The sequence below is a fragment of the Eptatretus burgeri genome, chromosome 9 (assembly GCF_056783735.1).
Source record: "Eptatretus burgeri isolate ZD-2024b chromosome 9, Ebu_testis_v1, whole genome shotgun sequence".
Classification (NCBI taxonomy): Eukaryota; Metazoa; Chordata; class Myxini; order Myxiniformes; family Myxinidae; genus Eptatretus; species Eptatretus burgeri.
The window spans coordinates 82,613,599-82,638,583 of record NC_140969.1 but is presented as its reverse complement, the minus strand read 5'-3'; the positions used below and the strand labels follow the sequence as shown (position 1 = coordinate 82,638,583).

At 43.6% G+C, this 24,985-nt stretch overlaps 2 protein-coding genes across 3 annotated transcripts in view; one reads left to right on the top strand and one right to left on the bottom strand.

Moving 5' to 3' along the window:
- LOC147020462 (galectin-related protein-like) overlaps window positions 1–24,985 on the top strand; it is a 95,407-nt gene that overhangs the window by 31,622 nt on the left and 38,800 nt on the right. The window contains exons 3-5 of one of the 2 annotated variants that reach the window (XM_085895806.1): window positions 4,988–5,076; window positions 17,925–18,096; window positions 18,369–24,873. In XM_085895806.1, coding sequence (XP_085751932.1) covers window positions 4,988–5,076; window positions 17,925–18,096; window positions 18,369–18,512 — 405 coding nt within the window. In that variant the 3' untranslated portion in view covers window positions 18,513–24,873. Of the gene's footprint in view, window positions 1–4,987; window positions 5,077–17,924; window positions 18,097–18,368; window positions 24,874–24,985 lie in introns of those variants that run through there. The other variant, XM_085895807.1, reaches the window with a different exon arrangement.
- Window positions 7,518–24,985, bottom strand: part of LOC147020461 (egl nine homolog 1-like) — a 59,711-nt gene continuing 42,243 nt past the window's right edge. The window contains exons 5-6 of the mRNA XM_085895804.1: window positions 7,951–8,009; window positions 7,518–7,599 (exon numbers count right to left, since the gene is read on the bottom strand). Of these exons, the coding sequence (XP_085751930.1) occupies window positions 7,586–7,599; window positions 7,951–8,009 (73 nt within the window). The 3' untranslated portion in view covers window positions 7,518–7,585. The remainder of the gene's footprint in view (window positions 7,600–7,950; window positions 8,010–24,985) is intronic.

Sequence of the window (24,985 nt, the reverse complement as noted above, 5' to 3'; positions counted from 1 at the left end):
CATCTTACCCCATGCAATTTTGAGTAAAGACCATGGGAAAGGTCTTTTCAACTCTTGTTTTCCATTTCCAAGCATGATTTACATTAGCTTTGTTCATGAACGTTGTATAACAGGCACGATGGTAATCATACAGAGCCAACGGGTCAAACGGTACATCGAGAGCTGAACCATCTGCCAACTCTTCTCGGAGAAACTGACGATTTAGGAACAATCTTTGAGAAAAAGATTAACTAAACAACTAAACACATCTTTTGGATGAAGTTAGCTCTGTTGTTGCGCCGCTCGGTGTCACCAGTTGGCTGAATCCTGCTGTCACTTCGCCCTCAGAATGTGCGGCAAATTTGATTGGCAAAATTTTGCCCAAGTTTGACTAAACTGAAGGGTTTTGGAAGTTCAAACAAGGCAATTTGTAGTCTCGAGAATTCAAATATATTGTTGTGGAAATGACTTTGAGGGGTTAATAATGCTTAGTATAGTGCAGTTAAATCCTTAATGAATGTAATCGCGTAAGCGTGACAATTGTGATATTAAAATGTCACTTCTGTAATAGACAATTTCTCCCTTTCCAAATGTCTGTCTAAATTCCTGATCCCTTCTGACTCCATTTTTAATGTCCACACCATGCCCTTTAAAAAAAGGTTTCACTAGGCCTTGAGAACGAGCTCGACGCAAAAAGAAAGTTGCAGGTGAAACCTGAGTCATTGGCAGTCGCTGGGATGAAGTATTGTTGTGGGGCCGGGTCTCGTTGGCGAGCACGACTGCTGGATGTAGCAGTAGAGTCGGCTCCACCGAACACCCGGAATTTATAGGTCGTCACCCCGGATAACTCCAGAGCCAACGGGTCACTTAAAGGACAGTGGTCACCAATACTTCAACGGCGTGGGATAGGGTTAATTGCCAACTTCAATATACCTAAATACCCACGCAGTCCAACTACCAGGGAACCACACTCTCGGCAGGCCTCGAGCGGAACGAGCCGTTACTGTGCTCGAACCGTGCGTAACCCGAGTGGATGGTTACCGAGGTCCATCTGTCCAAATGCACAATTACAGCCGCAACGGCCTTCCTTATACCCAATACGCACCGTGGCAAACCAATGGCAGAAAGGACAAGGACGAGCTGGGGCATTCAACAAAAGGGGAATTTATTTTACAATAATCAGGGAGGGGAAGCACACAAAGAGCAGAGTTATCACGACTATAAGAAATGTAATGTACAATGAGCAAAGAAAGCACTTCCACAGTTGTTACTTACAGACGGGGCCCAAGGACACACACACACACACACACACACACACACACACACACGCACACACAAATGCCCAGAAAGAGATGGACCTTGAGGTCTTTATTGCCCCGTCAGCTCGGTGGGAAGACGGGCTGAGGGAAGAGAAGCTAGCTTGGACCTGTCCACCTCGTGTGGTTGTCGACTATCTTGAGGTAACGGGACTCGAACCTGCAACACGAGGCCGCTCCAAGCACCACGTACGGAGGGTAGCGTCGGGCGTTGGCACGCTCCTCCGGCTCGCAAGCAGGCGACACGAGATGATCTCCTGAGTTGAGATGGTCGACCGCCCGCAGCAATGAGCCAGACGAGACGCTTTGGATCCGCGCGATGCAGTCAGCCGCAGACCCCGACAGAGACGCGCACTCGAGCAGACTGGACGCAATTCAATTGCCTTTGTCGCTTTTCTTTTGGGGCCCGTCCGCTCCCGTGGCCTGCTCCCATTGGGTGGACGGCGTGTCGCGGCTCTGCCTTCTTGCCAAGGACCACCTCGACTCTGGTCTGCTCGTCGCCCATTGGGCGGAAAACGACGCATACCCTTATTTGGTGCGCAACCAAAACAAAACGCTATGTGACCATATACGGTGCGAAATCCACTGCGAAACGCACACTGCTGGGGCATGGAATTCCAGACATGCCCGCATGCCGGTGAGCGCGCGAAGAGCGCTGACAATGCCGTGAGCAGAGGGTTATCGTTGTCATTGTTGATGTAAAAAATCCTATCTATAAAATAACCCACAGCACACGTACAAAATTCCTGTTAGACACAGGGGATGGATTCTAACTCGAAACACACACTTACCGATATAACTGATCTATAGGACCTGGCTGTTGTGTGCTCATGGCTTCCAGATTCGCAACAGTATCACAGACGGAATTGCCCCACCCACGGACAAGCCTTCATGCAATCGTGAGTGAGTGAGTTAGTGAGAGAGAGAGGGGAGGGCGTGGGACCTCACTGTGTAAGGTTGAGGCCAGAGGTGATAAAAGCGCACACAGTAGGGGGTGGAGGGGTGAGCTGCTTTGTCACCGCTTTGGGAATATCTCAACTTGTATTTACCAGCCTCAGTTTGTAGATTACGACGCAAGGACTATCCCTTTGTTGTGATTTTATCAACTAAAGGTTGATTAGAATAGGATGAAGAACTGGTCTTGCAGGTGAAGTTTAGTGTCGCTCTGCATTAGCGGACAGGTCATACGACGGACAAAATCGACAGGACGTCTATCAAGGTATGCTAACCACTGTGGGAAGTAGAGAGAAGCTGACGTTTCAGGCACTAACACTTCGTCGGAACAAAAGAGGTTGTGAGCCAGAGAGGCTTTCTGGCTCTGACAAAAGGGCATTTTTGCTGAGGTGCTCGTATTTGTTTATTAATTTAATGTAATGTAAGCACATTTGTAGTTTCCTCTTTCACAAAGTCGTCAGCAAAACCAGCTCTCCGAGCCAGTGCATATCTATGTTGAGGTATCCTATCCTTACGATAATTCACGGACCAATGTGTGTTTGTGTTTGTCGTGCTCCTTCTTCGACAGTTATAGGCCGATTACATCCAGACTTGCTGGATATGATCAGCATGATCCCGATTAGTGCATAGTCTTTTTTTAGGTCATCTCTTCGAGCATGACATAATAATATGGGTGTCGATGTCCTTCGATCCGTCCGTCCGTCCGTTCACAATGAAGTTGAAGCGGGAGATGTGGTCATTAGTGATCCTGATAGAGGTCAATGAGACGTACACGATGGTATGACTTTCAAGGTCACCGAAGGTCAAGGTCCAGGTCACAAGGCCTTTGAAGTTGTGGAAATGACGATTTTCAAATTCTATCTCCTCCGCCATTTCTCAAGCGATCTTGAATTTGATTGTGGCATATGAATCTATGGGACAATATCTAAATTTGGTCAGGCCAGATTTTTGATATTCGCTTTCGTTTTCGTGTCATGTGACTTCAAAGTTTGCAAAAAATGCGAAAATGACGATTTTCAAAATCTATCTCCTCCTAGATTTCTCAAGCGATCTTGAATTTGATTGTAGCATTTGAATGTATGGGACAATATCTAAATTTGGTCAGGACAGATTTTTGAATTTCACTTTCGTTTTCGCGTCACGTGACTTCAAAGTTTGCAAAAACTGTCCTACCTTCAGGAGGCTATAAATTCTCTACTGGGAATGGTAAAAGTTAGTGAATGGTGTCATTGCATAGCAACTGACCTTGTCTTTCATGTCCATTCGAAAGAATACCGATATCTTCGAATACGTACACGTCACGTGACATTGAATTTTGCGAAAACTGCTTCATGTTGTTGCAAAATGACGATTTTCAAAATCTATCTCCTCCTTCATTTCTTAAGTTATCTTGAATTTGATTGTGGCATTTGAATGTAAGGGACAATGTCTAGATTTGGTCGGGCCGGATTTTCGATATTCGCTTTCGCGTCACGTGACTTCAAAGTTGGCCAAAAACCCCTCCTGACCCGAGAACACTACACCCTAGTAACAGGAACTCATGCTTGTTTCTTGCAGAGATGACCGTCACTCCCGCACGGGTGTATTTTTTGTTTGTTTTTGTTTTTTAATCTTTGCCTCATGTGTATCGTGTAACGCAGCCTCCAGGTGGGAGAAGGTGTTACAAGTCCCCACCCTTTACAGTACAGTATTCCTGTTCCCACATTTTCCAGTGCAGTGAGGTGTTTTGAATTGCACTTTTGAATGAGAATAATAACATAACTCCCCCTGGCTACTCCCAAAGGGAGCATTTGCACATCTCTATTATAATACCACTCTTGCACACTAAAAACTCGGCTCGCCGTCACACAATCCCTATGAAACAGCTGTGGCACTTAGCAGACATGCCGACAATGTTTGGGAAGTCTTGGCGTTCCATAGTACCACTTGCATTTTGTACAATGCGTATTTTTGTCATTCCCCGTGTATGGTCTGTCGTCTGCTACCAGCTATGTTGTACTGCTATCCCGTGCATGTGCACGGGTATCGCTAGTTTTGTGAAATGCTAACTCTTGCCCAGTGTCCACAAGATAGCTCGTTACAAAAAGTGTTTTTAATGTAAGGGTCGATGCTCATGGAAGAGCGAAACAACAAAGTTAAGTTGGTTCACCAACTATCAAATAGTAAGGGGTTGGAGTGAAGGGGTGGACATGTACAAGTACAAATACAACAAAAACTAATAACAATGGCCTGGAGAGGAACAGAATGTGAAAGAATCGGTGAGTGTGGTTACACATGGGGTGGTGATGGACAGCACACGTCAATGACTGAAGTGAGGAGGATGAGACGGTGGATACAATGAAACGACCCATTCCACAATCGGAAGAATAAGGAGACTAATTAATGCAGGGTTCTTCTGGTCACATGATTCTTCCAGTACATAAAGTGATGCAACCTCAACAAATAAATAAAAACTCTCATGGATGAACAAACAATATGAGGGCAGGAGAGTGCATCCACCAAATCATCCCCGGCTTCTGTTACACATAACGATATCGTATCACGTCATGACTATATCACATCATAACTATATCGTATCACGTCATGACTATATCACATCATAACTATATCGTATCACGTCATATCATCGTGAAAATTGTGATGTTCACATTTTGTTGATTCTCAAAAGATGTCTAATTCTCCCCCAATTCCCACCCTCCCCTTTCTTTTCTTTCCCACCCCACTTCCCACCTCTCCAGGCGGTGCCATTTTCAGGAACGATAAAGCATGGCTTGAAACCTGGCATGAAGATTACCATCATGGGCATAATAAGGAAAAATGCTGACAAGTAAGACTGTGTGGCACATCAGAGATTTAATTGCATTTGTTCTTTTGTACCATGTTTGCTGAGAAGTTCCACCATAGTTCTCATTCGAGATGGGGTTGGGGAGGGGGTTAGGTAAAATGATTTACCCCAGGCCCCCATGCTGTCCCCACACAGAATGCAAATATAAGGAACATTTTAATGTCATCACTAAACTTGAGCTTTTCCAACTATTTCCTGTGACAGCAGAGAGTTGAGCCAACCAGTGGTAAAAATATGGATCATGAAAAAGCGATTTTCCTTTCCACCCATTGGTTGGACAGCTGGTCTGATTCCACCCACAATTATCCCTTGAAAAATCATATGGCTGCCTTGGTGCAATGTGAAGCTAACTAAATACATATTTGGTACTGTTGTATTCACAATTGCCATGCCCTCCCTATAAGTATTTTTGCTTTCAGTGTGTAATGACCAAAGTGACTGTTAAAAGGATCTTCAAATATTGAAAGGTTGCAACCGATAGACGTCATGGACCTTGTGAAGGTCACAGTAAGTATCGTCCTCATGCTTCAGTCCTTAGGCTTTAGGCCTCTGATGTTAACCTATAGGTAAGTGCAATTGGAATATAACCACGATGTATCAGAGAGTGCACTAGCACTGTCGATGCAGGGATGGTCTGGGTGGGGGGGGGGGGGGAAATGTTGGCCAGACCCGTTACATACAAAACTAAAGTTAGAGTATCTTTTCTAAAAAGTCACTTGGAATATTATATATATATATATATATATATATATATATATATATATATATATATATATATATATATATATATATATATATATATATATATAGTGTGTTGTGGATTTTCGCCCATTCGGCGTGCGGGCGACCGCCTTTAGCTCAATTGCGGCCGTGCGCGCCCACCGAACGAGCAATCTAGTCGCAGCTTTCGGATCAATGCCGAAACCCAGCTGCGGGTGTTTTTAACTACACCATAAACCAACCAGCTGTTCTGTCCACGTGCTACAGGGTCGATCGCCGAATTGTCGATGTACCTAATTATTCGCGCAGACAAATGCCGGGAGTTTATACCTCAACGGAGCCTGCACGAAAATGAGCCGCTTTAAGCAGCTCATTCCGTTTGCGATTGCCGAGCGGTTTTATATCGCCAAGCCCCGTCGGACCAGATGTACGTTTTATCGGCTTATAATCACCAGCTAATTATTCCGAAAGCAATTATGGCAGTCAATGGAGGAAGGGACGCAACGAGCAGGTGACATTCAAAAATGGGGACATTTATTTCCACACAGGCATGCAAGCAATGCAATGAATGGGGGGAAATGGGGAAAAAGACACGAGCAAAAACCTACAGCCGATGTCTATTTATTATGTACATGCACTTAATCAGTTCTACTTGGTAGACAAGGCACCACAGACTTTCATGCAAACCCCAAGAAAGAAAGAAAAAGAAAGAACCGGGCTCGTAAGCCTTTATAATTGCTCGGAGCCGGGATGACCGAAGGGACTCAGAGACCGAGCAGGCTACCTGCCACCTTCTTGGTGACTCGCTGGGCGACCCTCGTTGTCTCTGACCGCACTCCAACCTCCGAACTCTCCAAGCTCTCTTCCCGACCGCACCACACCAGCGCAGCGCAAACTTGAACGCTCTCTCCCAGCGCTCTTCTCCAAGTCGTTCGTTCCTTGTTGACGAACCGGCGCCTCCTCAACCGCTCAACTGGACTCCAGGCTCCAAACTCAACTCACCAACTCGACTCCCTCCACTGACCAACAACCTCTCGGCGTTGAAACGCGCCTTTTTATAGCCCGGAGGGGAGGGGTCGCTCTGGGCTTACCACCCAAAATCAGCGCCCTCCTTCCTTTCACCTTTGAACCTTCACCCCCGGCTGGCTCCGCCCCTTTCGCTGTTCTGATCCGATTCTGCCGTCAAACGCGGCCGTGGTTGAGATTACTTTCACAACGCGGCCGTGTTTGAGATCACTTTGCCGCTGTCGAGGATGCCATCGTGTTTGTTTGTGGAGATGTTGTTGTTGGTGAAAAGATGGCGGTGTTGTGGAGATGCTGGTGAGGAGAAGTTCGTTTGTTTGTGGAGATTGGTGTGTTAAAATAAAGATAGAAAAGAATAACACTACCTCAAGATTCACAGCCCGGCACACGAATAAATCCCGTTATACATCGGTGGGGAAATCTAACCTGGAACACATACTTATTGACATAACTGATCTTCGGGGAACCTGAATGGTGATCTGTGAATTTCCACAACTGTAACAGTATGTATATATATGTATATATATGTATATATGTATATATATATATATGTGTATATATATATATATGTGTATATATATATATATATATATATATATATATATATATATATATATATATATGTGTATGTATGTATATATATATATATATTGTATAGCTCTTTCTAACCACTCACTGACTGACTGATATTAAAGATCGGTGGCTTGCGGGTGATGAAGAAAGCTGAAATGTTGCATGCCCATGGACTTCAAAGCCAGTACACTGGGGGGAAAAAATCACAGAATTGTTGGACAGCATTCATCAATTAAAATATAAATAAATGAAAAATAAAATGTAGGTGAGCAACCCGAGACAATGGGAAAGCACGGTAATTTTGTGTGCCAACGGACATCAAAGCCGATACACCAGGAAAAATCACAGAACCGTTGGAAAGCATCTGTAAATGAAAAGGTAAATGAAGGAAAAATCAAATGCAGTTGAGCAACCTGAGACAATGGGGAAACTAGGTTCGTATGCTTACACAATCTGTAAGCATACCCCGCTAGTATATTATATAAAGCTCTTTCTAACCACTGACTGACTCATTCACTGACTGGTATTAAAGGTTGGTACCTTCCGGGTGATGTAGAAAGCTGAAATTTTGTGTGCCGAGAGACATTGAAGTTCGTACACTGGAAAAAAACAAGTGAAATCCTTCAATACAGCGCTTGTGGTGAATCAAATGAGTACACTAATGTTAAAATATGCTTTTTAAGTTGAAAAACAATTAAAAAGCGTACTTAATATTTGAAATGTAAAAATCTTGTTATTGTGATAAGCACCTTTATATATAACAGAAAGAATGAAATCGTTTGATACAGCGTGGCAGGAGGCCGCAAAAGAATGATTGTAAGTAAATTTCAACTACTAATGCATGACGAAACACTTGTTTATGGCTAATATTAAAGAGAATGATGGCATAAGAAGAACTTAGCCTGGAATCCTCGTGCATAACACCGCCCACACAACACACGTGGTGTCCTTTGACCAATCAGGAGCAGTGCAGTTACAGTATCGTTTCCTTCTGCTCGATTGGTCTTGTCCTGCACGTGATGTTTTCGTTTTTTTGTTTTTTTTCGTTCTTGTTGAATCTGAGGAGATTATTTTTTCGTTCTTGTTGTCAGTAAATTTCAACTACTAATGCATGACGAAACACTTGTTTATGGCTAATATTAAAGAGAATGATAGCATCAGAAGAATTTAGCTTTCTGCGTTCGGCGCGAAATGCCATGGTGGACGGAAATGATGTCTTTCGTTCGTTCGTTCGTACATGAGGGGAGAGTTTCTTCGTTTTTTTTCCGTCAAGCAAAAAATTAAATGGTTTTCACATATATAACACATTAGTTTCACAAATGTCCACTGAAATACTCAGGTATTTCCATCAATTGTCGCCATTTCCATCGAGGTTACGCACTGCATCTACCGGACGGCCGTCATTGGCTGTCTTGAGGCACGTGGGGGGGGGGGGGACACCGGACCCACCGGAGACGTGGTAGACGATGCCGGGGACATTTCAAACTCGGTGCAATTGTATTCAGCGCACGCGCTGTAAAAATCATGGAATCGTACAATAACATCCACAAATGAAAAAAATACAGATGAGCGACCCGAGACATTGGGGAAGCATGGTAATTTTGTGTGCCGACGGGCATCGAAGCCAATACACCAGGAAAAAAAAATCACAGAACCATTAAAAAGCATCTTTAAATGAAAATATAAATAAATGAAAAATCAAATGCAGGTGAGCGACCAAATTTTTGGCTCATTTTGACGACCTTGGGGAACAGTAAATTAGAGTAATAAAAGACCATTTGGACCATCTCTCACGACGAAAGGTCCCAGCTCTGAGGAATTCTGTGTTAATGGGTACTCGGACGTGACAATATAATGTATGCACCAGGGCAAAAAAAGAAATCAGCCAAGTTAATTTTTTAACATTTTTTGTCTTAACTATTTTACCATACCTTAAACAAAACCCACCAGACACCAGAACTTGCAGAAATAACTGGACAAATCAGTATGGAATAACTTGTCCCTTAGCTTTCTTTAAATAATCCAGTCTTTTAGTCAAACTTTCAGAAAGCTTCTTGCACCGAGAAATGTCAATATAGTCCCATTCATGTTTGACAGTTTCCCAAAATTGATCAGAATTTGCAAATTTCCTTCCAATATGTTTGTGCTGAATACAGGCTCAAAGAATGTCTATATGGGGTTCAAATCGGGACTCTGGCCAGGCTAGAACATGTTTCAGGGACTTTTTCTCTAACCACTTTGGTAGCTTTGTAGATTGGCAGGTGCATTATCTTGTTGAAAAATGACTTCTTTGCTTTTTCTCTCCAGGAAATAACTTTTGAAGGCTGGGAAATAATCCTTTCTCTAATATTTTCTGGTATTCCTTGGCAACAATTGACTTGTATGCCTTGTGTTTGCTTGATTGTTAGGGTAGTGGGCTTGAAATCCTAGGATCCTGAGTTCAAACCCCCCTTGACTGTTGAATTAACACCAGGTGGGGTTGACTCTGCCTGTCATCCTTCCGAGGTCGGCAAAATGAGTACCAGCTTACTGGTATACTGTGTCGGAGTGGCGACCTGGCAAGGGTTGTGCCAATAATCAAGGAGACTGCTTAAGCAGCACCCACGCTCTGCACAGAGTATGGTCTCAATGGATGGAATTGACTGTTCACGCCTCATCAGCTCACTAACACCAGCAGACAAAAATGCTCCTCATACCAGGATTCCACCTCCTCCATGCTTCACATTTGTTGAATCTCTCATCAGATCTGTGAAAGCAACATTCTGGGGCATCACTGCAAAGCTCAAATCTTGATTCATCACTCCACAGAACTCTCTGAAACCAGTCTGAATCACAGTTCCCATGTCAGGCCAAAAAGCGCAATCTGTCCTGAATTCGTTTTTTTTCTTTTTCTTCGTATGGGAAGTTTTACCAAAAAGTGCAATGTCCTTTCATAAAAATTGCTGTAAACCGCACAGAGGGGTAAAGTCATCAGACGATTGCAAACATACTCTTACACGTCATGTAATCAATGTTAGGAGGAGGATTTTTTATTTTATTTTATTAAAAAGCTTAACTGATGAAATCAACTTAAACTAGAGTGGCACTCTGTAGAGCACATACCTCGGGCAGGCTGAATCGTTTTTGTATTCCATTAATGGGCCTCATCTGGACCTGAACCCAAATTGAATCGGCTTGTTTTTGTCACCGAACCAACTGCTCCACCACGTTTTGTCATAACCCGTCAACAACTTTGTGAGATATTGTGCCCTCTCTCAATGGTAAAGAATCACTTTAAAAATTCTAGTATCCAGATCTTCACCAAAATCGAATCAATTCGTCCTTATCCCACACCAACCCTGTCAACAAAGTTTCGTCCAAATCCGTCCAGAACGTTTTGAAATATCCTGCTCACAGACAAACAAACAGACAGACAGGGGTGAAAACATCACCTCCATCCACCTTCTGTTGTGGAGGTAATTTGATCATTTGGTACTAACCTTATCCCCTCCCCCCACCCATTTAGCTGGGTGCACTACGATGATGCAGCTATCCTTCTTTGTCAGTTGCTTTTTCTGTTTTGTCCGTCTGATATCCCATTGTTTGTATTTTGAGATATGACCCCTAACTGATGTAAGGTCCTATATGTCAACATCAAGTCCCCTCTACCGATTTTACACTGTCATTGGGATGTCCCTCCCTCCCCCCTTTTCTCCTGTCTTTGGTGTGTCCATCCCCTCTTGTCTCAAGGTGGTGTTAGTAAGATTGTTTTGTTTTATTTTTCATTGTGCTTGTACATGTATAATTACCCTCGCCGAAGGATTCAGAGAGGGAATTGCATTTGCTTCCATTTGTTACTTGGCAACAATTTTTTTTTTTTGACAAGTATGTTGATTGCCTCCGTTTGTTTGTGTTTGTCTGTCCGTTCGCCTCCAGCCCAAACCGCTCAACCGATCGTTCTGAAATTTTCAGAGATTTATGTCACTGACCCTGCGACAATCCCGCATTGAAGTTTCGTAAAAATTTGTTCGACCGAAAAGGTCTGCATAGACCAATAGGCCAATTTGAGGCAGATTTTCTAAAATCCTTAAATTTCATCCGATTGACCTGAAATTTGAGCAGTATTTGCATATCAGGTCAGTGAATTCAACCACCTATTACTTTTGATGTTATCTGACGTCAAAAGGTCAACATAGGCCATAAGGTCAACCCAAAACAGGCCAAGTTTTTTTAATTGTTTCTAAAATTGTCAACTTTCATCCGAAGGACTTGAAATTTGAAGACCATTTGCACATCACATCACTGAATTCAACCATCTATTAATTTTGAGATCAATAGAGGCCAAAAGGCCAATTTGGGCCAAATTTTCTAAAATCCTCAATTTTCATCTGATTGACTTGAAATTTGAAGACCATTTGCATATGAGGCCGCTGAACTCTACCACCTATTAATTTTGAGGTCAACATTTTGGTTCAGATCCAGCCCATCAGTGGGATACAAAACGTAAACTGTTCCACTTGGCAGAGGTATGCGCTCTACCGAGTGCCGTTCTACTTTGTGCTGTTTTTTGGTTTGTTTTGCCATGTTGTCTTTTGTTTTGGTTTTTGGCTGTTTTGCCATTTGTCACTGAGTGGTTTTTCATTTGTCTATCTGTTTATCCGCACAGAACTTTCGTGTTTTTCTCCGCAACCGCTTGTCGGATTGAGACTTAATGTTCACCATTGGTGTATCTACTCATGTAGAATGTTTCAATGATTATTATGACGTCATAGGTCACGTGGTGTGACAGCCATATTGAAAAAATGGAAAAAACTTTGCACCTCTATCTCTGAAACTGCACAAAGGAAAAATTTGAAACTTGGCACATAGCAAGTACTCCTCATGTGGAATGTGATTTTTTTTATGACGTCATAGGTGCTTGCCTTCAATATGACGTCACAAATGCATATGTAGAATGCCGATCAGTATAATTTTTGAGGGTCATCTAGGGATAAAATGGTCCACAAAAATTTGTTTGATGGCGTCATTGGTCACGTGATTCGACAGCCACTATATATATATATATATATATATATATATATATATATATATATATATATATATATATATATATATATATACATATATATATATATACATATATATATATATATATATATATATATATATATATATATATATATATATATATATATATATATATATATATATATATATATATATATATATATATATATATATATATATATATATATATATATATATATATATATATATATATATATATATATATATATATATATATATATATACACTAAATAAATGGCAGTCCTTCTGTCTGTTTGTCTGTCTGTCTGTTTGTTTGTTTGTAACCAATAAGCTCCTAGACCAGTGAACCGATCTTGATGAAACTTTACACACATCTCTATTTTCATACCAAGCTTGCACACTAAAAACTCGGCTCGCCGTCACACGATCCCTATGATATTGATGTGGCACTTAGCAGACATGCCGACAATGTTTGGGAAGTCTTGGCGTTCCATAGTACCACTTGCATTTTGCACAATGCGTATTTTTGTCATTCCCCGTGTACGTTCTGTCGTCTGCTACCAGCTATGTTTTACTGCTATCCCGTGCATGTGCACGGGTATCGCTAGTATAGACCTAACATTCAGCTCCAGGATGCGCTAAGTGGCTTTCCATTAAAAAAAAAAAAATAGGCTTTCGAATAGTGCGTCGGCGTATTAATCGTAACAAAAGGCTTCATGGTTAAAAACGCTAGGGTTTTTTGAAATACAAAATGTTCATATTTGTTGACTTTTTAAACATACACATTCTCCTGTGATTTGAATTCTCGAACTGCACGCGCACGGCAACAGCTAACTGCTGATAGATCTGCTCATGAAAGAGCCAGGCAAGCAGAGTCGGCTGCAGAGAGAGAGAGAGAGTCGTCTTACTGCTGATAGATCTGCTCATGACAGAGCCAGGCAAGCGGAGTCAGCTGCAGAGAGAGAGAGAGAGAGAGAGAGAGAGACAGAGACAGAGACAGAGACAGAGACAGAGACAGAGACAGAGACAGAGACAGAGACAGAGACAGAGACAGAGACAGAGACATCTTACTGCTGATATATCTGCTCATGAAAGAGCCAGGCAAGCAGAGTCGGCTGCAGAGAGAGAGCGTCGCCTAACTGCAACTAGAGCGTCACACCGACGGGCGAGAGAAGCACACAACTCACGTTCCACCTTTCTAGGTCTGGGTTTTGGCAGGACATCAAGGACAGTTGCCACTGCTGCCAGAAACATTGAGTGGCTCAAGGCCGCCTTCAACTATGACCTCTGTGAGGATTACGGCAGCATAAAGCCTTCCTTCCATAAATCTGAGAAATAAAAGAAGCCTTCCTAATTTTCTCCATACAACTAATGCCTCAGTCTAACGAACGTGAGGAAATAGGGCAAATTTCCCGGGTATTACCGGGTCCTTCAGCTAGTATGTATATATATATATATATAAATACATATATTGTTGCGAATTCGTGCCCACCGGCGTGCGGACGGCCGCGTCACTCGAATCGCGACCGCGTCGCCCACTGGACGGACAATTCAGTCGTGACCCTCCGGGAACTATCGCCCGGAGCCAGTCACGGGTGGGCCTTTCGACCGCACCACAATCGTGCCAATCGGCCACCCGCGTAGGATAGGGTTGTTCGCCAAACTCAACCTACCTAAGTACCCACGCGGATGGTAAACCGGGCGATCGTACCTCACCGCAGGCCGACTCTGGACACGAACCGCTTAAGCGGTCCGTTCCATGCCACAGTGATAACCGAGCGGTGTTATCGTTGGCCTTGACGGTTCCGATTAATTACCAGGCGTATTAAGCCCACTACGAACCCTTTACGTGAAGCAGGATGGAGGGTCAATTAAAAGGAAGGAGACGAAGCGAAACGGGAAAAAAGTTCACAAAAGCACATTTATTACCCGGCACACGGAAAGCACATATATACAGCCATACAGCCATACAGTCAAAATGCACATATAATCAACCAAAACAAAAGCAACAACGATGCAGAGTTACTACCGACTATGCGCACACATGGAAACACTTATGCAGTTCTACTTTTCAGACAGCGCCAACACACATTTACTCAAAAGCAAAGGAAAGAAGCCACCCTCATAGACAAGGAGGCAGACGGGCCTGCAGGCCAATTGTGCGCGTGACCTGGAGGAGCGGCCAGCTCCGCGAGACCGGGGGGGTCCTACCCGCGTCCTCGTGACGCGTTGGCGGACGAGCCGCAGATGTGGCCACGTGGCTGTACCCCGACTCCGTGCTCCTTGGCGGGTTTCGTTGGCACGACGTTTGGAGTGGGGTGGGAATGGGGCCCCCTTTTTGCACTATCTCAGCGCGGGGGAAAGGGGGAATTGTTGGATGCCCTGGGGGAGGAGAATGGCTGGCTGGCTTGGGTCCCGCGACGAGCGATCTCACACCGCGACCTCGTCGCCGACCGCCGTCCATCTCGCCTCGGACCCGAGCTCCTTTGCCTCTTCCCACAACTCTCCTCAGCCGACTGCAGAACCCAACTCGATGCCACACCGATGACTTCGCCACCCGACTCCACTCTCTGCCACACCGATCACTTCGCTACCCGACTCGACTCACTCTGCCCCCCGCTCTCTTCCACTCTCCAACCCAAAACTGACTCACTCTGCCACCCGACTCGACTCACTTTCCCTGGCTCTCTTCCACTCTCCAACCAAAACTGGCTCACTCTGCCACGATTCGCCTTGCGCTCGCCGTTTTATAGGCCAGCAGGAGAAAACAATATGCAAATTTCCGGATCAGGATGACCTCGGGGGCGGAGCCACGCTCGCCAATTGGACGGAGGAAAAGTGGGCGTGAACATCCCCTGATCCTGGAATTTGCATATATCGATTTCACACAGACGTGCCTGGAGGCGGGGCCAAGCCACCCCGCGCTTGCTAATTGGACGGAGCAAAAGTGGGCGTGTAGCGTTTGTGATCTGAATTTTCCCTCGGAAAAGCCGCTATTTGCGCTCGCAGCTCGGTGCGTATCGCTGAACGGGCCCAAGACAGCCCGACGCTCAGTGTTCACAGGTGGTGCGGGAATGGCCGTAGAAGGAGAGAGGTGAAGGTGGTGGAGGGTTTTCGGTGGTGGTTTGATGGTTGGTTCAAAATAAAGATAGAACAGAAAAACGCCTAACTCAAAGTGTCACAGCCCAGATGAATCACATAAATTCCCTCTATACAACGGGTTTGGGCTAACTGCACATGTACTTAGAGATATCTCACCTATGGGTCTTGAATGGTGGTTTGCGAATTTCCACAGCCGTAACTATATATATATATATATATATATATATATATATATATATATATATATATATATATATATATATATATATATATATATATATATATATATATATATATTGTTGCGGATTTCGCGCCCGCCGGCGTGCGAACGGCCACGTAACTCGAATCGCGGCACGTCGCCCACCGGACGGACAATCCAGTCGTGACCCTCTCGGACTAACGCCGGGAACCAGTCACGGGTGGACCTTTCGGTCTCACCGCGATCGAGCCAATCAGCCCCCGCGTGGGATAGGGTTGCTCGCCAAATTCGAACTACCTAAGTACCCACGCGGAGGGTAGACCGGGCGATCGCACCTCGCCGCAGGTCGACTTCGGACACGGGCCACTTAAGCGACCCGTTCCGTACTATCAGAATAACCGAGCGGTGTTATCGTCGACCTCGACGGTTCGATTAATTATCGGGCGTATTCAGCCCACTACCAACCCTTTACGTGAAGCAAGATGGGGATTCAATGGAGGAAAAGACGAAGCGAAGCGGGAGAACAGTTCAACAATAAAGCACATTTATTCGCGACGAACGGAAAGCACACAAATACAATTCCACCAAATGCACACAAAAAAAAGAAAACACAATTCCATTTACACAAAAAGCAAACATAAAAGTGAAAACACAGTGCAGAGCTAATACCGACTACCGAGCACACGGCAACACTTATACAATTCTACTTCACAGACGGCGCCGACAACACATACCCAAAACCAAGGAAAAGAAATCCCCCAAGAATGGGGGGGGCCTGAGGCCGAGACCGGGTCGGGCCTACCCGTCTGGTGATGAGACGCGGAGCGGCGATGGCCCCGCAACCCGCGGGCCTCGTGGACAGTGCCTGGCAGGGGGTGGGAACGGGCCCCCTTGGTCGCACTATCTCAGCGCGGGGGGAAACAGGAGGGGGTTGCTGATGCTCGGGGTATAGAGGATCTTTATTATCCCTGGTGTGCGTCTCCACCTCGGCCAGGTCGCGCTGCCGGCCTCCCTCGGGCGTGCAGCTCCTGGCACCGACGCGAGCACTCCCTCGTCCGACTCTCTTCAGCTTCTCCAGCCACTGCAGGCTTCGGGCTCCAGACTTCTTTCGTTCTCGTTTGCGACTCTCCTTTGCGACTCTCCTCTGACTGACGAACACCGTCCTTTTATCCCCCCGTAACTTCGCCTTTGACCCCCTCCCTTTGACCTTTCACCTCGCTCCCCATTGGCCCGAGAAAAAGTGGGCGTGAAGGCTTTTTGATCCACAAATTTGCATATATCGATCGCCCTGGGGGCGGGGCCAATTCGCCCCTCGCTCACCGATTGGACGGCAAAAAGTGGGCGTGTGTCGTTTTTGATCCGTTTTTGAAGCACAAAATCCGTGATTTTGTACACGCTGTTCAACGTGCGCCCTGCACGAGTCCAACACCGGTACCCACAGCGGGGCAAGAACGGTGGCGATGCTACGGTTGTGGTGAAGCGGTGGTTGTGGTCGGTGGTTGATGTTGTGGTTGTGATCATGGCGGTTGGTCCAAAATAAAGATAGTAAAAGAAAAACGGCTATCCTGAAGAGTCGCAGCACGTATAAATGACATGTATTCCCACTAGACAACGGGTTTGGGCCTAACTACACATGCACTTACCGAGATACCTCACCTAAGGGACCTGAATGGTGGTTTGCGAATCTGGTAACCACAACAATATATATATATATATATATATATATATATATATATATATATATATATATATATATATATATATATATATATTCATGTGTTTTTTTTTATTTTTACATTCAAAAATCTTCTAAAATGGCTGAAAAGATGAAGGCGAAACTTTACACATGACCGCCTATTCATGAGGAACAAAAGTCACACATATGACATCATTGGTCACATGGTTTGGCAGCCATATTGGATTTACCTGAAAACCTTTTAAAATACACCACTCAAAAGAAGTCCTGGCAGGGGTTTGCAATCTCCGATTGCTCTTTTTCTTGTTCTTCAAAAGGTTTTGTTTAATTCTCAATGGTATGCATGTTTAGCTTGTGGTGCAGATATTTTGCCAATCAATAGCTCCACTTTTCCATGCTTGAGATGTACTTGATGTATTTAAGTACTGAGGTTGTCCTTGAAAAACCATCAGCTCGTCCAACATGACAAATCCTTCCTGGTGTGTGCAGTGTGCGTGTGAGTCTAACGTGTGGATCTTCGTCCACTGCCGATGTCGCTCTTCTGCTCGAAGCGTGTTTCCAAGCAGGCACACTCTCTCGATCTGCAATGTTGGCTGGTTCCTGGAGCCCTAGCGAGTTGGCCATCCCCTATTTTCCTTTAACACCTGAGCAGCCATTCAGGGTAACTATGCTCTTGCCTCAAGCCCATCATTTTTTCTGAATCCTGTTGATGGCTTTCTAGCTTCATATACAATTTAAAAAAATGAATGTTTAAGATGCTCCAAAAGCTTTTTATGATTTGGGTCAATCGACGATTTCTTCATTGGGGGGAGGGGCATATTTATGAGGCTTGCTTGGTTAAGGCATTTGACAAAAACTTAAGAATGTAGGAGTCGTGATTTGGCCTCTGTTCTCTCAAACCATGGCTGCTTGTCTTCTTGTCTTCCGATTCAGTTGGATATCAGCTGTGAGCACCAGCGCTTTAAGGTGGTTGTGGACAGGCAATTCATTTGCGATTTCTCCCACAAAGTGCTTTCTTTGTCACGGGTCAACACGCTCAAAATCAGTGGCAACCTCAACATTACCAAGATATCTTAAGCCTTGGCTCTTGCGGTCCTTCGCCGGAACGCCATTCAACACCAACGCCCTGCTGATGCTACACATTTTCTGCTGCCACTTGGATAACATCACAAAATGCAATCTCCTGTCCCATCTTTGCTTAGCATGCCCTTTATACCCTCTAATGAACCCATCACGATGTGATCACCTTCACTGGTTTTATTCACCTTTCAAAAGTCTCGCAATCTCTTATGGAGCGCAATAATTGTATATAATCGTTTACTATTCATATAAATTATGGATGCAGTACAAAACATGGATATCTTTCCTTAAGGCCAAAAAAAGTTTCCAATCTCTTTGCGCAAAAAAAGATCAATTTTTTTTATTATTATTACACTTTTATCCTCATGTATGTATCGAGTGCAAATCTAACCCTAACATTTGTGTACGAATATAACTGTGAAGGGCTTGTCTGATATCCTCGAGGTACGCAGCCTCACCTCAGCTGTCTAGCCAAGGTTTGAATCCCAACCCAACTACTAACTGCCATTGTTATGTTTCACAGGCAGGGTGAGGCATCAATGTGTGTGCTGTCTCTTGGATGCACATTAAACTGGATGCTCCGTATGTCAGTCAGTGGACGATAAAGAATCTATGTTTTGCGAGCTGTCGCTGGAACCATGAACAAATTCCAAATTCCTGCGCCAACTACTGTTGCAAAGACAATGGCAAACCACCTCGTATAACCCGTCAAGAAACTGCTTCTGCATCACCGACGCTCTGTAAGATTCCATGATACATCAGTATATATATATATATATATATATATATATATATATATATATATATATATATATATATATATATATATATTGTTTTAAAGAAGAAGGCTTTCAACCAAAAGTAAAAACTAGATCGACTCCGCTAATTTGAGCAAAAAAGTGAGAACAGACCCGGTCTCAGGCAATGTTTCACTGGTTTCGCAGCCAGCTTCCTCAGGCACAAAAGGGTCTGCTCTCTTTTTTGCTCAAATTATCGGAGTCGATCTAGTTTTTACTTTTGGTTGGAAGCGCCTTCTTTAAAAATATGTAATCCCAACCACCCCAATGTTTTTATATATATATATATATATATATATATATATATATATATATATATATATATATATATATATATATATATATATATATATATATATATATATATATATATATATATATATATATATATATATATATATATATCCACATTCTAATCCTGCCTACAACAGGCCCATGTGACCAGATCTCATCACTAAGGTTTACGAACCCGGATGTACAATGCATGCCCAATAACTTGCCAAGTTTTAATGCAATCCATGTTTTACCAGATCATGCAGAGGGAGCAGACAATCAATTAAGGATGATTCGCGTGAACAATAGGGAGAAAAGTGATAATTTTGTTTTCCACTCCGAACATCAGTGTGTTGGAACAGAAAAGGTTTAAAACAAGGCAGGCTAAAGCAGGTCCAAACACTCGACTGTTCACTGGGGTTTGAGGACGTTTGTGTGTCACGAACAAAATGTCGCCTGGGACTTGATGGGCTCGTGCTAGTTACCTCTACCACCGAAGTTGAAGGAGGTTGTTTTCACCCCTCTCTGTCTTTGTTTGTCTTTCTGTCTGTATGCAGAATATCTCAAAAAGTTGTGGACGGATTCCGACGAAACTTGGACACGTTGGGTGTGCGACAAGGAAGAATTGATTAAATTTTGGTGAAGATCCGAATCCGGGTCCGAAATTTTTTAAAGTGATTCTTCACCATTGAGTTAGGGCTAAACTCATATATATATATATATATATATATATATATATATATATATATATATATATATATATATATATATAGCATGATATCTCAAAAAGTTGTGGAACTCATAGGCAGGTCAGTCGGTTGTCGGCCGCAGGCAGGTTGGTGGTCTTTCTATCTTCTGCCATCTCCTCTCCGGCCTCGCCACCCTATCTCATACGAGCCTTCCAGTGTATTCAAAACAAAAGATTCTTCACCATTGAGAGATGCGGCCAAATATTGTACATAGAATGATATTTCAAAAATGTATTGGGCCCAATATGTTCTCGTGGATCAGGCATTACGGGGCGGGCTCAAGAGCAGACCCGGTCTCAAGCGACGTTTCACCAGCTTCATCGCAGGCTTCCACAAGCCAATAGACCCTCTTGTTTTATATATATATATATATATATATATATATATATATATATATATATATATATATATATATATATATATATATATATATATATATATATATATATATATATATATATATATATATATATCTGTGAGCCGGGTGTCGATGGCGAGAACGACCACAAGGTGGGGAAAGCTTGCGTCATCTTCCACCAAACTCCCCGGAATTGTAGGCCGTTGCTCGGATAACTCCGCGAGCCGGTGGGTCGTTGAACCGACCGTAGTCGCCAATATTTCAACCGCGTAGCGTAGGGTCTATTTGTCTATAACCAATTTACCTAATTAACAACGCGATTTCGACTACCGGGGAAACCACGCCCTCTGCACGTCTTGATCGAACCGGGTCACACTACTGACTGCGGTAGAGTTCCAACTAACGACGACCAACTCCGGTTCGGGTGCAGCCAAGTGGAAACTGCCAAATCCGTGCCGGCTGGAATGAACGGATTATCGGGTATAAAACCCCGCCTAAACTCAGATCCGAACCATGCTGGACTAATACAAGAAGGATGGAAACGGACTTGGAACATTTCTGTGATGATATATTTACAGTAAATGAAGACACAAAGCAAGACTTAACGCGAATATGCAAGCAAGGAATATTTACAATGATCCAAAAACACTTATTCAGTTCTACTTGAAGACAGGCCCACACGCAGACACACACAAATGAAAAGAAACCCAGAGTTCTTTATTGGACCCTCATAGCCGAGGAGAGAGACAAGCTGGGGGTCAGAGTTCGGATGGGTACCTGGCCGTCGGAGAAAGGGGGTACTCCGTGCTGTGGCACCTGACAATGGTCGCTGGTTTGGTCCCCAGTCGCATGTGTGGGACTCAAGGTTCGTGGCGGAGCTCAGGTGATGAATGGCCGGGGTCCACGGAGGGGGGGTCGGGGTCACTCTTTCCTTCCTTGTGGAGGACCAGCAGAGACACGTTCGCCGATTCGACGACCTTCTGCTCAACCCTCGTGAGTGCCCTCGTAACAACCACTCTTACTACCCCTTCATAACCACCCTTCGTAACAGCCTTCGTAACAGCAAAAACCCCTTTCTTGACAGCAAAAAAACCCCTTTCGTGACAGCAAAAACTCTACTCTCAGAGAGTGCTCGGGGATTTTTATGGACCTCCCTCAGCGGGGAGGTGCCTTGGTGAACACACCTCGCTGTCCACCTTTTATTGGACAGGGTCCCACGGCATACCTTTCCGGGGCGGGGTTTCAGCTTTGGAGAAAGCTGACCCCTCCACACGTGTTCGAGAGAGGTCGTGGTGGTGAAACTGCCTCGAACATCCTCAGGAATCTGTCTCAGGCAAAGGTGCGCTGTGGCCTGTGAACCGAGGGCTGCAAGCGCGATGGTACCGCGGATCGTAATGGGCCGAGGGGTCACGCAGATGGGATGGTTGTTAGATGTAATCACCTAACTAAAAGAAATCGCAACGCACGCCTTTGATTTTCCCACTAGACAAAAGGAAGGAGATCTGACTACACACATACTTAACGACGTAACTGACTTTTGGGACATCTGTATGTTGACTGCATATGGTTTCCAGATCCTTAACAATATATGCATACATACATACATTTTTTTTTTAATGCAAGCTATGCAATTGTCTGAATGGGGTAAACATCGTAATGACACCACGTATAATTCTGGATGATGCCTCATTTAAGAGCTTTCAAGTCCAGACAGTGCATGCGGAGGTCTACAAATATCAATATTCGTGCAATTTCTAATTGTGTACATTTTTGGACCTTGGTTGCACACATGGGTAGTGTATAGGTTCAAAGTTGCTGGTTCACACACCTACTACCAGAAGTAGAAAATAATACAACCACAAACTATTCATTCATTTCTGTCCAACGTATAATTACCTTTTCGTTGATTTACTTCACCAAGAAACCTCAGCAATCTTTCAAGTTGGTGACTATTACATGCACTTGGGGTTGGGGACTTGAATAAGAAAGGGGTTGAGGAGTTGAAGTCACATTCTACATTACATGGAATTTCCACGACTCCCTGCTTTTATGCTGTCAACAGACATTCCAAGCAAACTCCCAAAATATTCCACACACTATTGGGAACATTCCCTTGCAATCGCCCAGTGGAACAGGGTTGAATGGTAATATACAGGTAGTCGTCGACTTACGACCTATGCGACTTACGACTGTTCGACTTTACGACCACGTAAAGTGGCCGCAAAAAAAAAAATTTTTTTTTTGGTATGTAAAATATACGTTGTTCGACTTACGACCAGTTGGTCGGAACCAATTGCGGTCGTAAGTCGACGACTACCTGAATATATATATATATATATATATATATATATATATATATATATATATATATATATATATATATATAATTATTTTGTTCCTTGTCAGACCTCATTTCTTTTGGAAGGTTGAAGAAAAGAAGAGGGTGCTATCGCAAAGGTGAGAGATAGGAAATGTTTTATTTTGGCCTTAAGGTTTGTGGACATCATCGATATGATTTTGTGCAGTTTTCCATTTAACATGCACGGTCGACACAGTTCTGCCGGTCGGACGGTGTACGGTTAAGTCAGACGCGCCTGTTGCAAATAAAACTTGTTCATCATCAGTAAGAACATGAATAACGTTTAACATTCCTTTTATTTCTGGAATGAGAGGATGTGTTGTGATATGGCTTCTTCAGTATGGTGGTTTTTGTTATTTTTCGGGCAAAAGTTAACCACACTTGATTTAATCAGAATTTCACCATGAAGGCTGTTGTGAATTACCTGTCATGTGTATATATATATATATATATATATATATATATATATTTATATTTGTACATATTAATATATTATGCATATATGCAAGTCCATGCCGCTCGAATTGATCCACAGACGTTACACCGTACACTCACTCGAGGTTTTATTGAAATGGCTGTTTGTAAGTGCAGAGTGCACTGGGCTGAAAACACAGCTCACTGTGCAATGCATTTTCTTTACCTCTTTGCTCGTTTGTTCTTGAACAATTCCAACTCGAGCGATATTCATCAAATACCACCCTGATAGGGTGCGGTTACAGGACTCTTGAGTTTTGATGATTTTCACCAAATATGCATCGCAGAGGATGCCTGGCTAAATCCTGTTAACTCAAACAAGGCTTGTCGATCTGGACGATGTTTAGTTGCATGCATGGAGCCCTGAATTTGGGAACAAACCATGCTTTTGAGGGAGACTCTAGTCTCATCCACTGGGATTTGTACACAGATCAATGTGTATTGTTATAATGGACCGAACGTTCAAAACGTGATTTCAAAGCATGGAGTTGAGCACCTTGTCCCACCTTTTGGCGGTCATTTTTGTTACCTTGTTCTGATTAGGCCTCTGGTTTCACCAATAACCAGGCAGGTGAACAGCCACAAAACGCCTTCCGGCACTTTGGGGAATCTGAACGTAGTTCTGGTTCCCAGTGCCTATGACGTTTTTCTTTCCATCAAAGTGATTGAAGTCTATCATGTGTTGTACTTGTGATCTATTTGGTGTTGTAATTTACTTTTTGGTTGAAGGTCGAGGGGGGGGGTAGGGCTCGGTGGCTCAGCTGCTTGCTCTGCTCTGGAGTGCATTGTGTAATCTGTGGTATCGTCTCCTTGTTCTTGTACTACATACTTGTGATGTTGCTCAAGTTGTAGAGCAAAAGTTTTGTTTTTGGGATCAGTATTTGTTTTATGAGATCTATTTTTTTTATTTTTTTCAGTGTTGCAAATCCCTATTAGTATTGTGCTTTGCCAAACACGTTGCGTGGTTTTCGTGTTTGGATTGATGTGCATCAGGTGCCCATGCTCCAATGTATCTACATGCTGTGGTCCTGCCAAGGTACTTTTGACTTGGTGGAGTTTTCTACGTTTGCACTTGTGCGATGCCGTTCGATGTTTCATTTATAAGGGTGCTGACATTTGGCCATGTCCTGCTGGACCATGTACAAAACTCCATGAAACCTTACATATCATGTAAACATGCTGGTCACTGAACCTGCATGGCTCTCTATGGATAGTACCTGGTGGAACCTGCCAGAATCTCCACGACATAGCGAAAGCTTGTTGAGACATTGATGTGCATGTAGATGTAACTTGCTACTGGAACTGAGCTCTGAGCCATTCAATAAAGGATATCCCTCATGGAATACTACTTCCACACGACAAGCTTATTTAAGGAACTTGGATAGAGACTATTCAGTCCATCATGCCAACACTCCTATCAACATGACACTGTGTTGTTCTATCAGTTTATTTACTTAATT